We start from the raw sequence: 16,980 nt of genomic DNA on the forward strand, positions 1-16,980 counted from the left end.
AGTTTGACATACATGTTTACAACTGCTTTAAGGCACTGGGGTTTTCAAAACAAGCCCCCAACTCTTCCCACAGCACTACAGAAAAATAAAACCTTGTACCAAAGTTATAGACCCACATTCATATCTAAGGGTATTGCAGCTGTTTTTGAACAAAAGGGTATATGATATGTACACAGAGATCAGTTGCCTACATAAATGGTGGCCATTTCTTGTGTGGAATGAGGTAGCTGTTAGACAGTCAAGGCACGGGCTGCATCCAGTTTTGAAACTCTGGAGATAATTTAGATTAACAGAACATATACAGGTAGTGATATACCAAGATCACTAGTACTAACATCTCAACTTTCATGAACAGTGGGATGGGAACTTTAGAAATCACCATAGGTGTTGACTCTAAGGCACTGGGGTTGGATCAATCAAGGAAAAATGAGCCCATCTTCAATATCTACCAGCAGCCAAGCTTCCCTCTCTTCCACCCACACTGCCTCTCACCCTCTGATGGCCCCTCTGACCAACTCTCCACCCCCACTCCATCCCAGTACCTCTGACCTGCTGTGAAAAGCTGTTTTGCAGTGTTTGTGATGCTCTGGGAGGGAGAGGGGAGATGAGGTATGCTTGGGGAAGGAGGAAGGTCTGGGGTGGGGGTAGAGGTTGGGGAAAGGGGTGGAATGAGTGTGGGGCAGAGCAGGGTCAGGAAGATGTGGGAAAGGTGTGGAATGGAGTTAGGGCTGAATATGGAGGGTGGAATAGAAGTCAGAGCCTATGGCAACCACAAACACTTAGGGTAGTTCTACACAGCAAAGTAATTTCAAAATAACTATCCTTACATCTACACTTGACTTAAACTCTCTTCCACCAATCATCATGATTCTAGGATCGTTTGGTTAAAAAACAAAAACAAAAACAAAAAAAACCCAGGGATTTCCTATTACTCTAGTCTGAGACACTCCAAAGAAGCACAAACGGAGGTAACGGTCAATGAGAAAAAAGGGATGAGACTCCTCCAAAAACAGAAGCTGACTGGTGAGGAAGAAGTCCCATGTTCTCCTTATACTCCTTCCATGGTACGTCAGACAAGCACATATGAGTTAATATTCAAATAGCAAAAATTATTTGTTACTGACAGAATAGACATGATCCGGAGGCTTTAAAAATGCTCTTCTTCCAGCTACAAGCTTTTCATATCAAGCAGGTAGTGTTCCTATAGTTTTGGATTAAGAATTAAGCTGCCTTGGAAAAGGGCTGAGAGAGCTAGTGAAGTATAAAACCCGCTAGTATTTTCAGCGCCAGTACAGAGTTGCAGAGTGACTGACTCTGCTGACAACCTTAGCAGCGGTGTTTGCCATGAATCAAGCAGCAGAGCTCCCTTCGCTCTGCCCACGTATGTAATGCATTGTAAAATAATAAATTGTTACTTGGGAGATCATAAGCACAAATGAATGGCTCTGCATTTGCGTTCAGCACAGTGCTGAAGTGGAGTCAATACTGCATTACACTGAAATTTTTTGCTGGCTGGCTTTGCACCAGATCTGTTTCTCTGCCTTGGCACTGTACTGAAGACTTTGAACAGTAGGAGCAATGCCAGGAGTGTAACAAAACAGCACAGACCATATGAGATGGGCACTTTGGTCCCACAGAGGGAAGTTGGGTTTCAAAAAGAGGCTCTATTGGAGAGTCTGTTTTCTGGGTCCTGGCCTACCCTGGGGTGAGGGCTGCTGCAACAGGGAGGATGGTATCTATTGCAGAACCTGTGTGCTCACTGTTGAGATCCACCCTCAGCTTCTGCTTGTTGAGCAAGAGCAAGCGAGAGAACAGATTGTGTGTGTGGCCAGGCCTGCCAACCGAGGGGGAAAAGCAGGCACCTGCCCCTGGGCCTGGCCTTTTAAGGGGGCCTGGAGCTTCTGCTGCTGCCAAAATAGCAGTGCCAATGGCTGGAGCATCGGGCCGCTTTGAATTGCTGTGGCAGCTCTGCTCCAGCTGCGTGTCACTGGGAGGAAGTGGGGGAGGAGGGCCCTGCTCAGGGCCAAACGCTCTAGGCCCTGCCCTTCCACCATTGGTCCTGCCCCTTCTGGGGTGCATGGCTAGGCCCCCCTCCCACCTTGCTGCACGGCGGCTCTTGGCAGCACTGTGGGTGGCCGAGTAGCAGAGACGATCGGTGCAGAGATTGTAGTGGGGTGTTGGCCAAGTACTTCTGCCCTGCCCCCCAATCCTCCGCCTGCCCATGCCCCACTCATTCCCTGCCCAGGCCCTCCCACCTCTGCTCCACCCCTACGCTGTTCTGGACCACCTCTTTCTGCATGTGGGCCCTGTGCAACCTCCCCCAACCACTGTCTATGCCCAGTAGAGAAGGGAAGGAAGGGAAAGCCGTCTTAGTGTGTCTAAGGAAAGGGAGAAAGAGGAGAAAAAATGAGATGACAAAATGAGATCTGTTTTTTCCATTCAGTTGTGACACAGGCTAACTTTCCCAGGCCCAAACAGGAGTTCACTGTGAGCTTGAAAGCCTGCCTCTGTCACCAGCAGACGCTGAGCCAATGAAAGATATTACCTCACACATTTATTTTGCTAAGAAAGCAAAAACTGCGTGTGGAATGCACAAAAAGAGAAGAGAAAGAGATAAAAAATAAACTCTTACTAACATCAACACCTTGAAGACTAGTGCCTTTTGTTTCATTTATTCATGATCTTACCTTCTATTTCACGTAGATTTAAAAGAAAAGTGTTTGAAGAAAGAGCTAAAAAAGGGGGAGGGACCAACTACCATCCCCCAGGAGAGGAGGGGAAGATACAGGCCGATTATGTATAATGCAGTGTATATTACCACTCTTTGTATCCCTCCTATATAATACCACCTGCAAATTTTTATACAGAGCAAAATGCAGACAGAAAGAGCTTAAAATCAGTAAATGTATGCATGGAACTGATAACGCCACAGATCTATAACACATGTTTTATAAATCAGCTGCTTACCTCTTGGTACCTAGCAACTCCACCATTAACTGCTGCATCTATGACCCCATTCAGACACATTGTGAGTGGGTTTATATTCGGCATCTGTCGGGTCTGACACTGACTAATCAGAGTTCTCAGCTGCTGGTTCTTATTTTCCAACACTTCAATAGCATTCTCGAGAGGACTCATTTCTACCTGGGGGTGGAAAATCACCAAGAGCACACTTAATTTTCCAAATATTTACCAACTGATTTATCAAAGGTTGCGTTTGCTGAATTCTAGACCCTGATCAAGGTCATTCTATTATTCTAATTTCTCGTAGGTTTGTAGAAAATTCCTACATGCCTGACTGGCCTTGTGAGATATGAGGTCAAAAGCAGAAAGGCTTCAACCATACAAGCAAGGACAAGACTCTGCAAGGCTGGTGAGCACATTCTACAAAATACTGAGTTCTTCAACTCCTGCTGAAATTAACAGGACACTCATTATCAGGCCTAGAGTGATAAAAATTTCTGTGCCTTACTAATGGGTCATAGGAGTTTCCTAGCTGCTAATATACACTGCAAGAAGAGAGAAAGGCAGAAGTAGTTTGCAATTCATTAGCTAGAGTAGAGGATATACCATTTTATGCCCTCTACAGGTGTCATCATTTACCAAATGTACTATGCAGTGGTATTTGAGACAATGCAATTACACACCATGCTAAGCATAGAAGAAACTGGTATTTCAGATATCACTGTAGCTAGCTGCTGGCAAAAGCTGACTGTAATGATGTTAAAGGTGCCTACGGTGAGTCCCCTGCTGTTTTGTGATGACATTTTTCATGCAAAGCATTGGATTGTGCTGTATTGATCTGGGAATGAGTGTGTAGTGGAGCAGCAGGTGCAGTAGCAATCAGCTAACAGATTTTCTCTCGCCATACACAAAATTTGCATGATTTGATTTATATTAAATTGAGCAGGTCTTTTTTAGTAGGGACTATATCAGATGGATGAAAGAAAGATTAGCATTTTGTTGCTACAGAAAACTAAGAGAGACTGTAAGAGAAGTTACTAGATTTTTAAAGCAAAATAATTTGCACCAAAGTAACTTGGTACATAATGGGGAGTAGTTTCCCATTAGCACTGGACTATCTACTTTGGTTAGAGGGAGAATATTTGCCTGTGTCAACCACCTGGGAACTGAAACTTGCCAGAGAAGCTAGAAGACTTAAACAAGAAGCATTATTTTTCAGAATGTTTCAAATGTAGTAGAGAAATTTCCCTGAAATTTAACTGAGAAGAAAAACACACACACACACACACACACTACAAGCTGTCATGTTAGTACGGATTGCTACTTTAGACCTTGATCTTACAATCAGTTTCCTGCAGGCAGGTTTCTGCACCCATGCAGAGACCCACTGTCTAACAGGTCTCTGTGCAGAGAAACGATCCACCCCCATAGCACTTATAGGAAAACAGGGGCCCTGAAAATGATTACCTTTCAAGTATACCAAGAGACACGCTAGGCCATAAATATTCTAAGCACTGAACACTGTTATTGCAGAAATAACTTGCTGGCATAAAGTGTCACCTTGGACAATATGTTCCTTTTTTTTTTTTGGCCTTGAAATGTTAAAATCAATCATAATGATGTTTAGTGGTTCCTATCAGTTCTGTTTAGTTATTTATAGGAACAAGATACCACAGAAAAATTTAAAAACCATTTATTAGCTTTATTCAGCATAAAAAGCATGCTGAGATGGATTCCTGCCACTAGGAACACTAGCTCATAAATCTTTAAATCTGACTTATTACATACTGTAAATATGAAGAAGTAACCTAGTTGCTAATCCCATCTCAAAAATGGACTCAGAAGCAAGACCCTATTAACAGGTATCTTTATACTCACTACTTCACGTTTTTCCACTTCAAACCAGCGGGATATCCCAGGCAAACTCTGCACTAAAATCAATGTTGTTCTTTCCACCCATAGACTCTACAAAATACAAAGGAAAATTTGTTTTCTGTGTTACTTTTTGGGGACCCATGACCTAGAATGCATGTTGCTTTTGCCACCTCGCCCTACTTTACATGATTTGTTCGATCTTCTGCAGTTTTCTTAACATATAGATTTTTTCACTGATATGATGCTGAATGACAGAAATGTGGTTAAGAGCCAAATCTGTTATAATGACCACCCAAACAAGTACAATATACAATTTTCTCCTTTACAATATAGGACTAACTATTAATTTTTGATGATCTCACAGGTGGGCGATACAGTTTTTAGTAATAACTTGGTCTCTGCTCTCTAAAAGGACTAGAGAGGAAAGCCATTCACAATATAATTTATTGGCAGTTTCTAGTTTTTGTATTCCTCAGAAAAAAAGAACAAATGGGAAAAGACTATGTTTAAAAAGAATGACTCACTCTCCCCCTCACTGAGTTCTACAAGATGCATTGCACAATATATCAAAATGCATTGCACATATCATACCACAATACTATTAAGTTGCTTTTAGGGAAATATCAAAGTTATTTAAAAAAATTTATTGTGACATAAAAGCTTGTTAAATCTCAAGTAAGGCTCCTACAGTCCCTAACATAATGCTGATAAAAATACATCAGAGTAGTACCATTACAAAATCCTAAACCTTAATCAGAATATAGAACTGATTCATTATAATAATTTGCACAGCAGTTTTTATTATTTTTACAGTTTTTACTGTTTACAGCAATATCAACACGTGACAATTCACTTTATACATTTTAATAATTCCTTCACTGAAGCACAAGCTATACAAATGTATTCTACATAAACATTACTGAGAGATGAATATTTTTAACTAGGTGTATATGTATAAATATCAGGGAGGTATATGTTAAAACTGCATCATTAGCACAGGAACCTGCATGATACTTGTACCTTGAATTCATTCTCCTTGTCCTTGGTCCCTTTGTGGAATGGCCTGTCATATCGGAATCTCCAGATATGATTCACTTTATAAAAACTCTTGATGTTATCTGGGATGCCTTCTCTCTGCAGCACCTCCTGGCTTTCAGGAATTGGAGTCACTGCATAGATCTGCAAATCTACATGTAAAAAGTTAAGGGCCAAACTAACTTATCACCAGCAAAACAAGTAGGCTTGTTCTGGAAGGCTGAAAGAATAAAAATGCTCCAAGTTCACATCCTTAAGCCTCCAGACCATTCACTTGTTTTAACAAGTCAAATTTACTTCTAAAATGCAGCTCTTTATTATACGTTAATTATAATATTTAACCAAGGATATTCCTTTTTCACCCATCATCTATGATACCAAGCTCTGTAAATCAAGAAGTAGAATTACTGCAACTTAAACTGCCATAATAACGCTCAAAGTGTGACGGTCCTACAAAGTAATTTTAATTAAACCAAAATAATTAACCGATTAAATATTTTTAAACAAAAAACAGAAACATGTAGAAACATAAAAATGATTGGAAATAGTTTATCTGAAGAACTTATGAATAAAAAAAGTGTTACAAGTCAAATTCTTTCCTGATGTAATTCCAATAATTTAAGAGTAACATCACATGTGAATTTGGCTGTAATAAGTTTTTTTAAAAAGTGTGGGAAAAATTAACTATAGAGTATGATCTCGTGGATGTATGGATACACTGTGCTTCTGCCTGAAAGATGGTTTCATCTGGCTGATTGGCATGTTGCATAGCAATGGCATGTGGGAACTCATTCAACATTCGCTGTTGGAAAGCTTCCAATCTCTCATAGTCATGTCCTCGGCAAACAAACTCCTTATTCTGTACAGAAGAAGCAGAGCTAGTTACATGAAAATAACTGGCTGCCATTAAATAGATTAAGACACCCTCTTTTAAAACAGGGATATACGGGGATGCTTACTGCACTATATGAATAAAGAAAAAAGGTAAGTAACAAAAGGAGAAAGATACATAGGGGGAAAGTGATTTAGTCAAAAGGAAAGCAACTGTAATTGTGCCATATAAAGTACATTTTATTGCTTGAGGCATTCTGAAAAATCTAATAATTACATATATTGGTAAGGAGTGATCTGAAAGGCAAAAATGGTTTTTACTAGTTGAAAGTATGTACGGGTAATATAAAGTAATGGATGGTGAAGGCAGCAGGAAGGTCATAAGTCCTTTGTGTGGCATGCTGAATTTTCTTCCTTGTTAACACCAAAATCTTGCTTTATAGATATGCACCTTGGAGAAAGGGAATGCGCAAGAAACCTCCAAAAGACATTCTCACTGCCTCTCCCTACAAAGACTGCACAGAACACCAGTCTGACATATTTTGCCTGCATTGCTTTAAGGGCCAAGAGAGAATGAGGGTAACTGAGCCCCTGTTCCAACTCTGAATCTTTAACTTGGCTTCTCACTCTTTCCCTGTACCACCAGGTCGGCTTGGCTTTCTTAAATATTTGTGCGTACAACATGAACCTCATATCCACCACTAGCTGCCAGTTCCTGGAAGTCACAATGCAGCATGGATTGTTCATAATGCCTGGAAATATTCTTCTTCATCAGCTTCTTATACCACTAGGGAGGAGGTGTAGTGGTCCCATAGGGATTCTTCAGTGGTCCTGAATGAAGGATTTTGCCAGACCATGGGAGGTTAATGCTCCCTGGCTGCTGCCGTTGGCCCTCCTGCCGCAGCTCCTGAAGCTGGATCCCCAGCACTCTGGCCAGGGGGAGCTGCAGACACTGGCTGTCTGGACCCATTCCCCCACATGGCTGCTGGTGAGACACCAGCCACCTGGCTCCTTGGCCCTGGTGCTGATGCTGGCCCCATGGCTGGCTGCCAGGGCCACTAGGGGACCCAGCCCCTCATGGCTGCCAGGGGATGCTGGCATGGGCACTGGCACCAGCACCCTGGCACTTGGTGCCATGCGGTGGACAAGGGATGTTGCCAGACCAGAGTGTGCCAGTTTTAGGAGGTGCAACATGTAATATACTTACCAGATGTGTCTTCTGTCACCCCTCACTAGGGGAAGGAGTTTCATAGTTTACTTGGAAAAAACAAGACTGTGACTTCCCCTGCCAGCCCAGACAGGCCAATAAGTCCTCCGCAGCTCCTGTTCCTTTCAGGCTACCCAGATGACTACTCTGAGTGTGTGGGTTGGAGAATAAAGAGGAGCAGGCTCATGAGAAGGTCACTGTGAAGAGTGGAAGGCTTGCTCTGTCTCAAAAGGTGCCAGTCAGAACAGTTGGGTCAACACAAGGAGAAAACTAGGGTAAGATAGTAAAAGGCACCTAACTACTATATTCAAGGGTGACTTGGACACTTCAGTGCCTAATTCTCATTAAAAGTCAATGGGACTTAAGACTGTTTGTATCTAACCCACTTTTGAACATGAGACCGGTAGCTTGGAAAAAGTTATGCATAGTCTGGTCACGGTAAAGAGGTAGTGTTGCTTACTTTCCCTTCGTCCAGAAGGGCAACCCGCCTCCCACAACACACTCCAACAGGTTTCTGGGCAGTCACCACCAGAAACCAAAATGGGAGTAAGGTTTTTAAGGGAGCTTTGCTTCTCTAGTAGACCACTGCAAGAGCCCAATTTCCCAGCTGTACAGCAAAGTACACTTGGAGATCAAGACACTTGAGGTTTTATACATAATGTCTCATAGAGGTGCAAGGAACCTTGGGAGGCCATCAAGTCCAGTCCCCTGCCCTCTTGGCAGGGCCAAGCACCATCACTGACAGATTTATTTTTTTTTAATCTATTTGCCCCAGACCCTAAGGGGCCTTCTCAAGGACTGAACTCAACACTGGGTTTAGCAGGCCAATGCTCAAACCACTGAGCTATCCCTCCCTGCATGGAGTGCTTGGTGGATCTGTTGTCCATTCTGTGTGAACAAACATCCCCTCCTCCTAGAGGAATGTCAGCAGGACACTTCACTAGACAAAAGACCTGGCATTTTCCATCTCTGACAAAGGCAGAACTGGCATAGGACATAATCAAGTTCTCAAGTACAAAAAGGCACGACGAATGAAAGTATGATTGATTAGAATTATGATTTTGAATTTACTCACTCTCAAGAAAAATGGGAACTTTTTTCCATAAAATCCAACTCGGAAAAACTCTGGCTCCAGGCGTTGTTGATCCATGATTTTATCATACAAAGAAGCTTCCATCATCTGATTACGATTGAGAAGAAATATGTTTTATACTCAAAGTTTTTACAGAGAAAAAGCTGCTCAGTATCCCAGGCTATTAGAACCCCATCATAAGTCTAAGTGGCACTAAGTAGAACTAGATGCTTCTTCTACAGTAGGTTGAAAGTTTCCAAGATTTTTTGTAAAGTTATTTTTCACTCAGGAAGAACAGATTACCGTTTTTTTGGTTGGCTATTTGGTTGTTTTGGGGGTGGAAACCACAACACACCAAGGTCTTAGAATAATAAAGATGTGCAAGATTTTCTTCTTTAATCTTTCCAGTTGCCACTTTTGTGCAGATACATATCATCCCCCACCCAGACACACACTTATTTTCAAACATAATCTCAAGTATTCTGCTGATAATCGACTATTTAGCTATAACATGGGCACTTTCATGAGCACAAGGCATTAAAGTTTGGCATTTTTCAAAGAATCCTGCCTAAGAGACTTAGAAGCCCAAATCTAATTTAATGTTAATAGAAGCTGAGTATCTAACTTTCTTGAGCTCCTTTGAAAATTTCAGTCTAAAACATTTATGAAAATGCTTCCTTTGACCAAGATGTACAACAGTTATTTCCCTCAAACTACTGGCACAAAGTGACTTGGTTTCAAAGTCTCTTGTTTTTCTTGTGATTCAGAAGACAGGTTCTTTGCTGATATTTTACAAATAGTGATAAAAATGACTATCAGTATTAGCGAATTATTGATAAAATTTTGTTAATTTGCTAAGAAAAGGACTTTAGGGGAAATGTCTTTAGAATTAATAATAATTGCTGCCCGACTTAAATTATTTTAAGAATCCCCATTTTTAAACCAAGTCAGATTATCACCACCAGTGCACATGTACTAGACGACTATTTAGCATCTCAATCTTTCACAGACTCACAACATACATAAATCATGAACCAATTAAACAGGCATGATTAGGTATTCAGCTGTGCCGTGACTGCAAAATTGTCACAGCATAATCTTTAGAGTGTTTCCATTTTTGTGTGTGCCATGACTCACCCTGCAATGGTGACTCCTGTCCCATGGTGCTGGGTGCAGGAGCACCCTCTGGGTATTGTGATCTAGTGTGCAGGCTTGTAGCACTGGTCAGGTTTGGTCTGGATGCCGCTCTGTCATTGAAGGGGCCCAACTTCAGTGAGTGCCATTGGGACATGATGTGTGCGGCTGCAGTGCTGTTTAAGGTTTGGCTATGCCTCCATTGTGATGTGATGCCCCATCCCAGACACTGGGGATAGGAATTGCCACTACGTCTATGTCTACACTGGCCTCTCCCTTTCAAAAGGGGCATGCAAATGCAGTGGGTTGAAAGTGCAAATGAGGTGCTAATTTGCATATTTAGTGCCTCAATTGCATAATGACAGCCACTTACCATTCCAGAAGAACAGCTTTCAAAATGCAAAACAGCCACGTAGACGAGGTTCCTTCGAAAAGAAGCCCCGCTTTCGAAAGCACCCTTCTTCCTAATTTTTTTTGCCCCTTTTGAAAGGCAGGGGCCAGTTTAGACACACCCTATCTAGTGATCCCACAAGTCTCTCTTGTCCCTTGGTCTCCTTTTTACTCTGGACCAGGATTAGGGCTGCGATGTCTAGGTGCAGAGAAGCTGTGATGATGAATGGTCATTGCCCTGCTGTCAGAGTGAGGACATATTTTATTGAAAATCATGGAGCAGTCACATTAAACTAAGTGATCTGTAACTTTCATTAAAATTACTGTTTCTGCACTATGGTTTTTGATAAAAAATGCTGTGATGATCTGCAGCTGTTGGTATTACTGGGGACAATTTTTTTTGGGTCAGTACAGAATTTGCTTCTTTTTTTAAAGTAAGGATCTATTCATCCAATACAGCAAATTAAACACTAAATATATCCGAGTTCCTAAAAAAACATTTTACTGGAACAGGAAGTCTCTAACAGGAAAGTGGACAAAACCCTCATTTAAGTGCTGCATTGTTACGTTCCCATTAAAAAAATCATAGTTCTCAGAAATATATTTATATAGAACAAATCAGACATAATCTGCTTTTCAAGCAATTAGAATAATCAAGGTGGGTTGCTGCTCGTAACAGAGCGACTGTGTCTAGTGTTAGCTGGAAATGTGAATGCAAGAAAAGTACAGCTTTGTACTCATTCATGTGTTAAAAATGTCTTGCAGCAGAACTGGTTGATGGAAGCACTGAAAGCCCATTCATTTCCCGTTCTGCAAATATTCCAGAACACTTTATACATCTGTAACCAGGGAGTGGCCAAATCCCCATCTTTTTTACAGTCAAAATGTGGCTTGCGGAGCATCTTTATGTCTCCTCCATTCTCCAATTGCCAGACTAGTGGAAGGGGAGTGAGGTCAAGGCTTCCACCTGCTGCAGGGTGGTGGGACTAGGTGCTTACGCCAGAGAAGACTGGCGTAGGATGAGAGTAGGGGGGAAACACACTTTAATGGTTTGGCTCCTCCCAACAGGTTGAGTCACAATCCCCCAGCACAACTCCCTTTTATCCTCAATGGTCCCTTCCCAAAACACGCAGGGGTTAATTCTACAGGGAAAGGCAGCAGCAAAAGAAGCAGCTGTCCCTGCAGCTCCCAGCTGTTTGCCACTGTCTCGCCCCAAGGAGTCAGCTTCCAACTTGTTAGCCCTGCAGTGGCTGTGCATGGAGGGGGACCCAGTGGCACCATGTGATCAACTGAGGCCAGCAAACCCTCAAAGAAAAAAAAAGGGGGGGCACATGGGTTCACATACATTCCTTCCCTTCCCTTCTCCCCCTACAACACAGGTCACCTCTGGCTTTTGCCTAGCTGGAAAGTGGTCTCAGGACTTTGTGGGAAGCACCTGCAGAGGCTCAGGGGGGATTTAGTCCCATTTCTGGCTGAAGCCTTGAGTCCCAGCAGGTGTGCTCCAGCTCTAGGACTTCTGAAGATTGTGGTATGTGGTTCAGAGGATCAGTAAGTTTGGCCACCCCTGATATATGCATTAGAGGAAACGATAGTCAAAGATAAGAACTGCATACTAGTCATATTAGGCTTACAAGGCAAAGCTTAATATGCTAAGTACCATTTTGTTCAACTCTGATAAAAGGAGAGCTCCTTATTCTGAATGATTAAAATATACCCAGGCACATTACCCTCATCTTGCTGAGATTTCTGTAGTCATAATAGCTCTCGTACTGCTCTGCAATCTTCCTGCATAAGATGATGCCGTTCTCCCAACACTGTCAACACACAGGGCATAGAAATGATCAGCACAGAGAGAAATCATGCTTTGTGGTACTTTCAAATAGCTTTCCGAGTATTGTCTATTGTTGCTAAAATTTCCAACTAGCCAACAAATGAAGTAGAAAATGGCTGTTGTGTGGCAAGTCACACTATATTATTAAAGCTCCTTCTCTGTAGGCTGACTGAACTGCATACCCAGTTACTGAACAGGCTTGAACATAAATACCCACTGTCTGCATTACCTTGGTAAGTTCAAAACACCTGAACTTAACTTCTGGACTCTTTGGGGCATCCAAATATATATTTCCAGAATGAGCAGATAAAATAAGCTATTTGACATAAGACACACAGTGCCATTTCAGAAGGTAGAGATATCACTAAGGAAGTGATATCCGTCTCCTCCACAACTCTATGCAGGATTCATTTAACTGGGTTCTGCATCCTTACATAAGATACATTTTGCATACAAAAAAGTAGAAAATATTGATTTTTTTTCCTTTCTTAATTTTTTTTGGGAGGGGGAGGGAAAATCTGGTTGAAAACAATTTTTCAATTTCACAGGCTCAGAGCATCCTTCTGACTCATTAGTAACCAGCATTCAACATTAGTTTTTGTTGTACTACTTATAAAAATCTACATGGATATTGCACTGGATACAGAAAATTACAGTGTATCTATCTGCACACGTGTATCCATTATCAAAGAGAAAAATATAATTAAAGATATAGCATATAGTATAATTTTAAGCCAGATAATACTGGCAGGGCAGCCAATATTTGTGCCAGTCTTCAGAACAACCAACAATGGTTCTTGTCCAATTTAGGATATGATTTCTGAATAATGGCAATATGCTATGGTCAAAATTAAAACTTACCAACAGCAGCATCTAAAATATTGTAAGTATTATTAGTATTGCTGCTGCAACAGTTGCTATTCCAGGGAGCCAGTGCAGTTCTGTAGACAGAGCACAGACCAGAGAGTGGGTTTTATTCCCAACTCAGTCACCGACTTGTGTGAACACAGCATGGCCATTTTTACACATGCCACACTAATAAACAGCCTGAAATATACTAATGAGGCACGGATACAAATTCCCCGCACCTCATTAGCATAAGGTCACATGATTTAGAGTCCAGAAGACACTCTTCCAGACTCCAAAACAATGTGTAGAAGCGTGGCCGTCGGGGGTCTTCCAGAAGGAAGTCCTCCTTCCAGCCCGGTCTTCCCAAAAATTCTTCTTCTTCCCAGGGGCTGCACTTCTACATGTTGTTTTGGAGTCCAGAAGAGCATCTTCTGGACTTCAAATCATCTGACCTTATGCTAATGAGGCACAGGGAAGTTGCATCCATGCCTCATTAGCATATTTTGGGCCATTTATTAGCATGCCACTTTCAGAGAAAGTGGCATATGTAGGAACGGCCCATGTGTCTATCCTTATGAGCCTCAGTTTCCCTATCTGTAAAATGGAAGAATTCATAATATATTTTGATAAGTCTCAGACTTCGAGTTGAACAGCACTATGCAAGTCCTAATCAACAGTGTTGTAGTAATTGTCAGCAAATGCTAACTTTTAAATGGCTGTCTCTTCCCTAGATATAAGAAATAAACACTGCACAACTGGAGATGATTTTGCAATCATGAGAAAATAAATCATCAAACCCACTTACCTTTCCCCTGTCAAAGTTCTGGATGACTGTAAGGTGAAGATATTCTTTGCGCTGCCATTCTGTTTGCATGGGATAGTTTAGAAATTCTCTCAGGGGACGGTCAGACCATTCTAACAGCTCATCATACAGCAACAGTGTGTAGGCAGCCTCTGTCGGACAAGTTACAAAGCACTATATGTAAACATATTAACATAAAACACTTCAAAAGCGAGGTTATTTAAAACAGTACGTACCATAATTGTCTCAAAGTCTGCCCACAGCAAGCGTATTACCTAAATCACCATAGGGGGAGCTGGCAGCACAAGGGTGCTCTCCACTTCCCTCAATAATAGGCTGTTTTTCAGGTGCATATAATGTTGCCGTACTTTAACTGGTCAAGGTGAAATCTCTTATGCTGGGTGTCTGCCTCTGTCTGAATATTTCTGTAATTTCAGCAAAAATGGGACAACTCTTACTCAGAATGAGATGAGGGGAAAATATGTTGTTTTGCCCATATTAAAAAAAAAAAACCTTACAGCTGTTTTGCTGAGAAGCTCTAGGTCTGAAATGCTTGGGAGTACAAACATGAAATGTGGCAGGGGGTGGGCCCTTCTGTCAGATGTGTGCCTTTTGCTATCCCCATGAAAAAACAGGCCAGTTATAAGACAACAAAAACACTGGAATGCTCAGTGGAGACTTGTCAGAGTGTAGCACCTAATTCCATCTACACTGGGCATGCATACACTGCAAAGGCAATCCTAGCAGCGGCCAGGCACCTGGACTGAGAACAGGGAGACTGCCTCTTGCCAGGGCTCTCAATGTTTCCTCAGCAGCCTGGAGAAGGAGGAACAACCTCATTAGAATGCCAAAGGGTAGGGGCAGAAAGAGCAGTGGGAAAGACTGGGTCCAGGAGCTTGGAGAGAAAGGAGGAGAGTGGGGGCCAGGAAAGCAGGAGGGAGAAAGTATAGTGTCTATACAAGAAGATGGACCGGGAGCTGTAGGAGAGAAACAAACAGGAGAGGAATTGGGAGTGGGAACCAGTGTGGGAAGGGCTATATAACAGATTAGCAAATGAGAGGAGGGCGGAAACAGGCACTGTCTAGACAAGGAAACTGGGACTGGAAAGTGGTGATGACATTACTGGCATGAAGACCTGGGGTAAGGAGACAGAACTTGTACAGGGACAAGCTGAAGGATACAGGGCTGGGAGGAAAGAGGGCAGAAGGAGCTATGCACACCAGATCTGTGCACATTCCTGTAAAGTCCACAACGAAACCCAAGATTCAACATTCCCCTGACATCAAAGCCTAAGAAATTACACACATGTGCATGTGCGCGCACACACAAACTGTATAAAAAGGGCATTATTAAGGTTAGGTTAGGATATGCCAAAATTAAGGCTGTCTTTGGAACCTTCATTTGGCCTTCTTTTATTATGATGTAGTCTTTAATTACATAATCGCATACTATTTTTTCCAGTGCCTCATTCAGGGTATATGATGGACCAAACTATGGGAAGGCATACAGCTTGTGAGGTAATGGAAACTGTTGTCTGTTGGACCCCTGACTGGTTTGTTGTAGGATTTGGAAGGTGAGTGGTTGATAGGGAACTGGCAACCATAATTCTGGCATTTCCTAACTTTTGAGAGCTTGTCTTTGAAAATTAAAAAATACTATTTTGCTATAGCTTTTTTAGTTTAATTTTATATTTAAAGAATCCAACACACTTATCTATAGTTTTATTTAAAATTAATTGCTTTAAGATTGATACAGCTTGACTTCTTTATTGTTACTTAACTACTAAATCTAAACAAACAGTAGAACCCCAAGATATGCACATTCAAGTTGCGCAAATCTCAGGTTGACGCGACTCTGAGTGGCAGGGAGCTGGCTCCGGGCTGTTGACCACTCAGGGGAGCTAGGAAACTGACCAGTGCAGCAGCCCTGGTCAGTTTACCCACTCCTGTCATAGACAGCAGCCAAAGCCTGACTCTCGGCTGCCACCCTGACAGGAGCTGTGAAACTGCTCCTGTCAGGGGCAGCTGCTTGACTATCTTCCCTGACAGGAGCGGGGAGGCTGCCACCTGTGACAGGAGTGGGGAAACTGATCAGCGCAGCAGGGCTGGCCAGTTTTCCCTTTCTTGTGAGCAGCAGGCTGCCCAGAGCCAGGCTCTTGGCTGCCTGCCACTCACAGGAGACATAAGCTGATCCCTGAATTATGCAAAATTTGACTTACACAGGGTTCCGCAAGAACATAAATTCCACATAAGTCGGAGGTCTACTGTACTACAAAGAAAATTGCTTAATGTTCCCTTTTCAATTTCTATCAGGCAATGACTTAGCTCTGGAAGTTTTCTGCAGTACAGATCTATATTTGCAAAGCTGTTAGACATATTGTGTTGTATATAAGTAGCTTATCAACACCCCTGGTAAATGTTTATATACATTCCTTTTGCACCACAAGAAACACGAGGGGTTGATTTACAATATGGAAAAATCTATCTGAAGAGGAAAGGTGCAAAAAGTTAAACACTTCTGAGATGAATGGAAACTGAAAGGTTATCTCATTCCAGTTTTGAGGTCTCTGGAGGGGACACACAAAGAACTAAAACATTACATGTTCCACTCATGAGGGGAGGAAAGATTTATACATTAGATTTTAAAAGGCCTTTTCTCACAAGGAATTATTAGAATGCAAACCAGTGTGGTAAATTATGGTGAAGGCAGACAAAATATAGGAGTTCAAGAGAAAGCTGCCTGTATCCCTGTACCCTTGAAATACATGCAAAACACTGGAGTACTGGCAGGAGAGTGACATTCACTTCCTGTCCCCAGACAACAGACAAGGGTCAAGGTAAAACTAAACTTTTTATGTGTGTTCTTTTCACTGAACATCAATATATGTAAGGCAAGGGGATGGATTAAATGAACCTTTTCTTTTCAATGTGAAGACTCTTTCTAGCCTTTGTCATGAGTGGAGGCCAAACTTCCTTTATCCGGTAGTACTA

The 16,980-nt window shown here is 42.0% G+C and overlaps 1 protein-coding gene across 4 annotated transcripts in view; it reads right to left on the reverse strand.

Annotated features, from left to right (window-relative positions):
• Positions 1-16,980, reverse strand: part of DOCK4 (dedicator of cytokinesis 4) — a 381,443-nt gene that overhangs the window by 22,700 nt on the left and 341,763 nt on the right. For all 4 annotated transcript variants that reach the window (XR_012648259.1, XM_075014636.1, XM_075014626.1 and 1 more), the window contains 7 exons: positions 13,994-14,142; positions 12,236-12,322; positions 8,988-9,092; positions 6,592-6,733; positions 5,860-6,026; positions 4,843-4,929; positions 2,968-3,144 (listed from right to left, as the gene is read on the reverse strand). Coding sequence is in view for 3 of the 4 variants with exons in the window: in XM_075014636.1 (XP_074870737.1) it covers positions 2,968-3,144; positions 4,843-4,929; positions 5,860-6,026; positions 6,592-6,733; positions 8,988-9,092; positions 12,236-12,322; positions 13,994-14,142 (914 nt within the window). In the remaining variant the exon portion in view is untranslated. The remainder of the gene's footprint in view (positions 1-2,967; positions 3,145-4,842; positions 4,930-5,859; positions 6,027-6,591; positions 6,734-8,987; positions 9,093-12,235; positions 12,323-13,993; positions 14,143-16,980) is intronic.

This window comes from Carettochelys insculpta, chromosome 1, assembly GCF_033958435.1.
Source record: "Carettochelys insculpta isolate YL-2023 chromosome 1, ASM3395843v1, whole genome shotgun sequence".
NCBI classification, from domain to species: Eukaryota; Metazoa; Chordata; order Testudines; family Carettochelyidae; genus Carettochelys; species Carettochelys insculpta.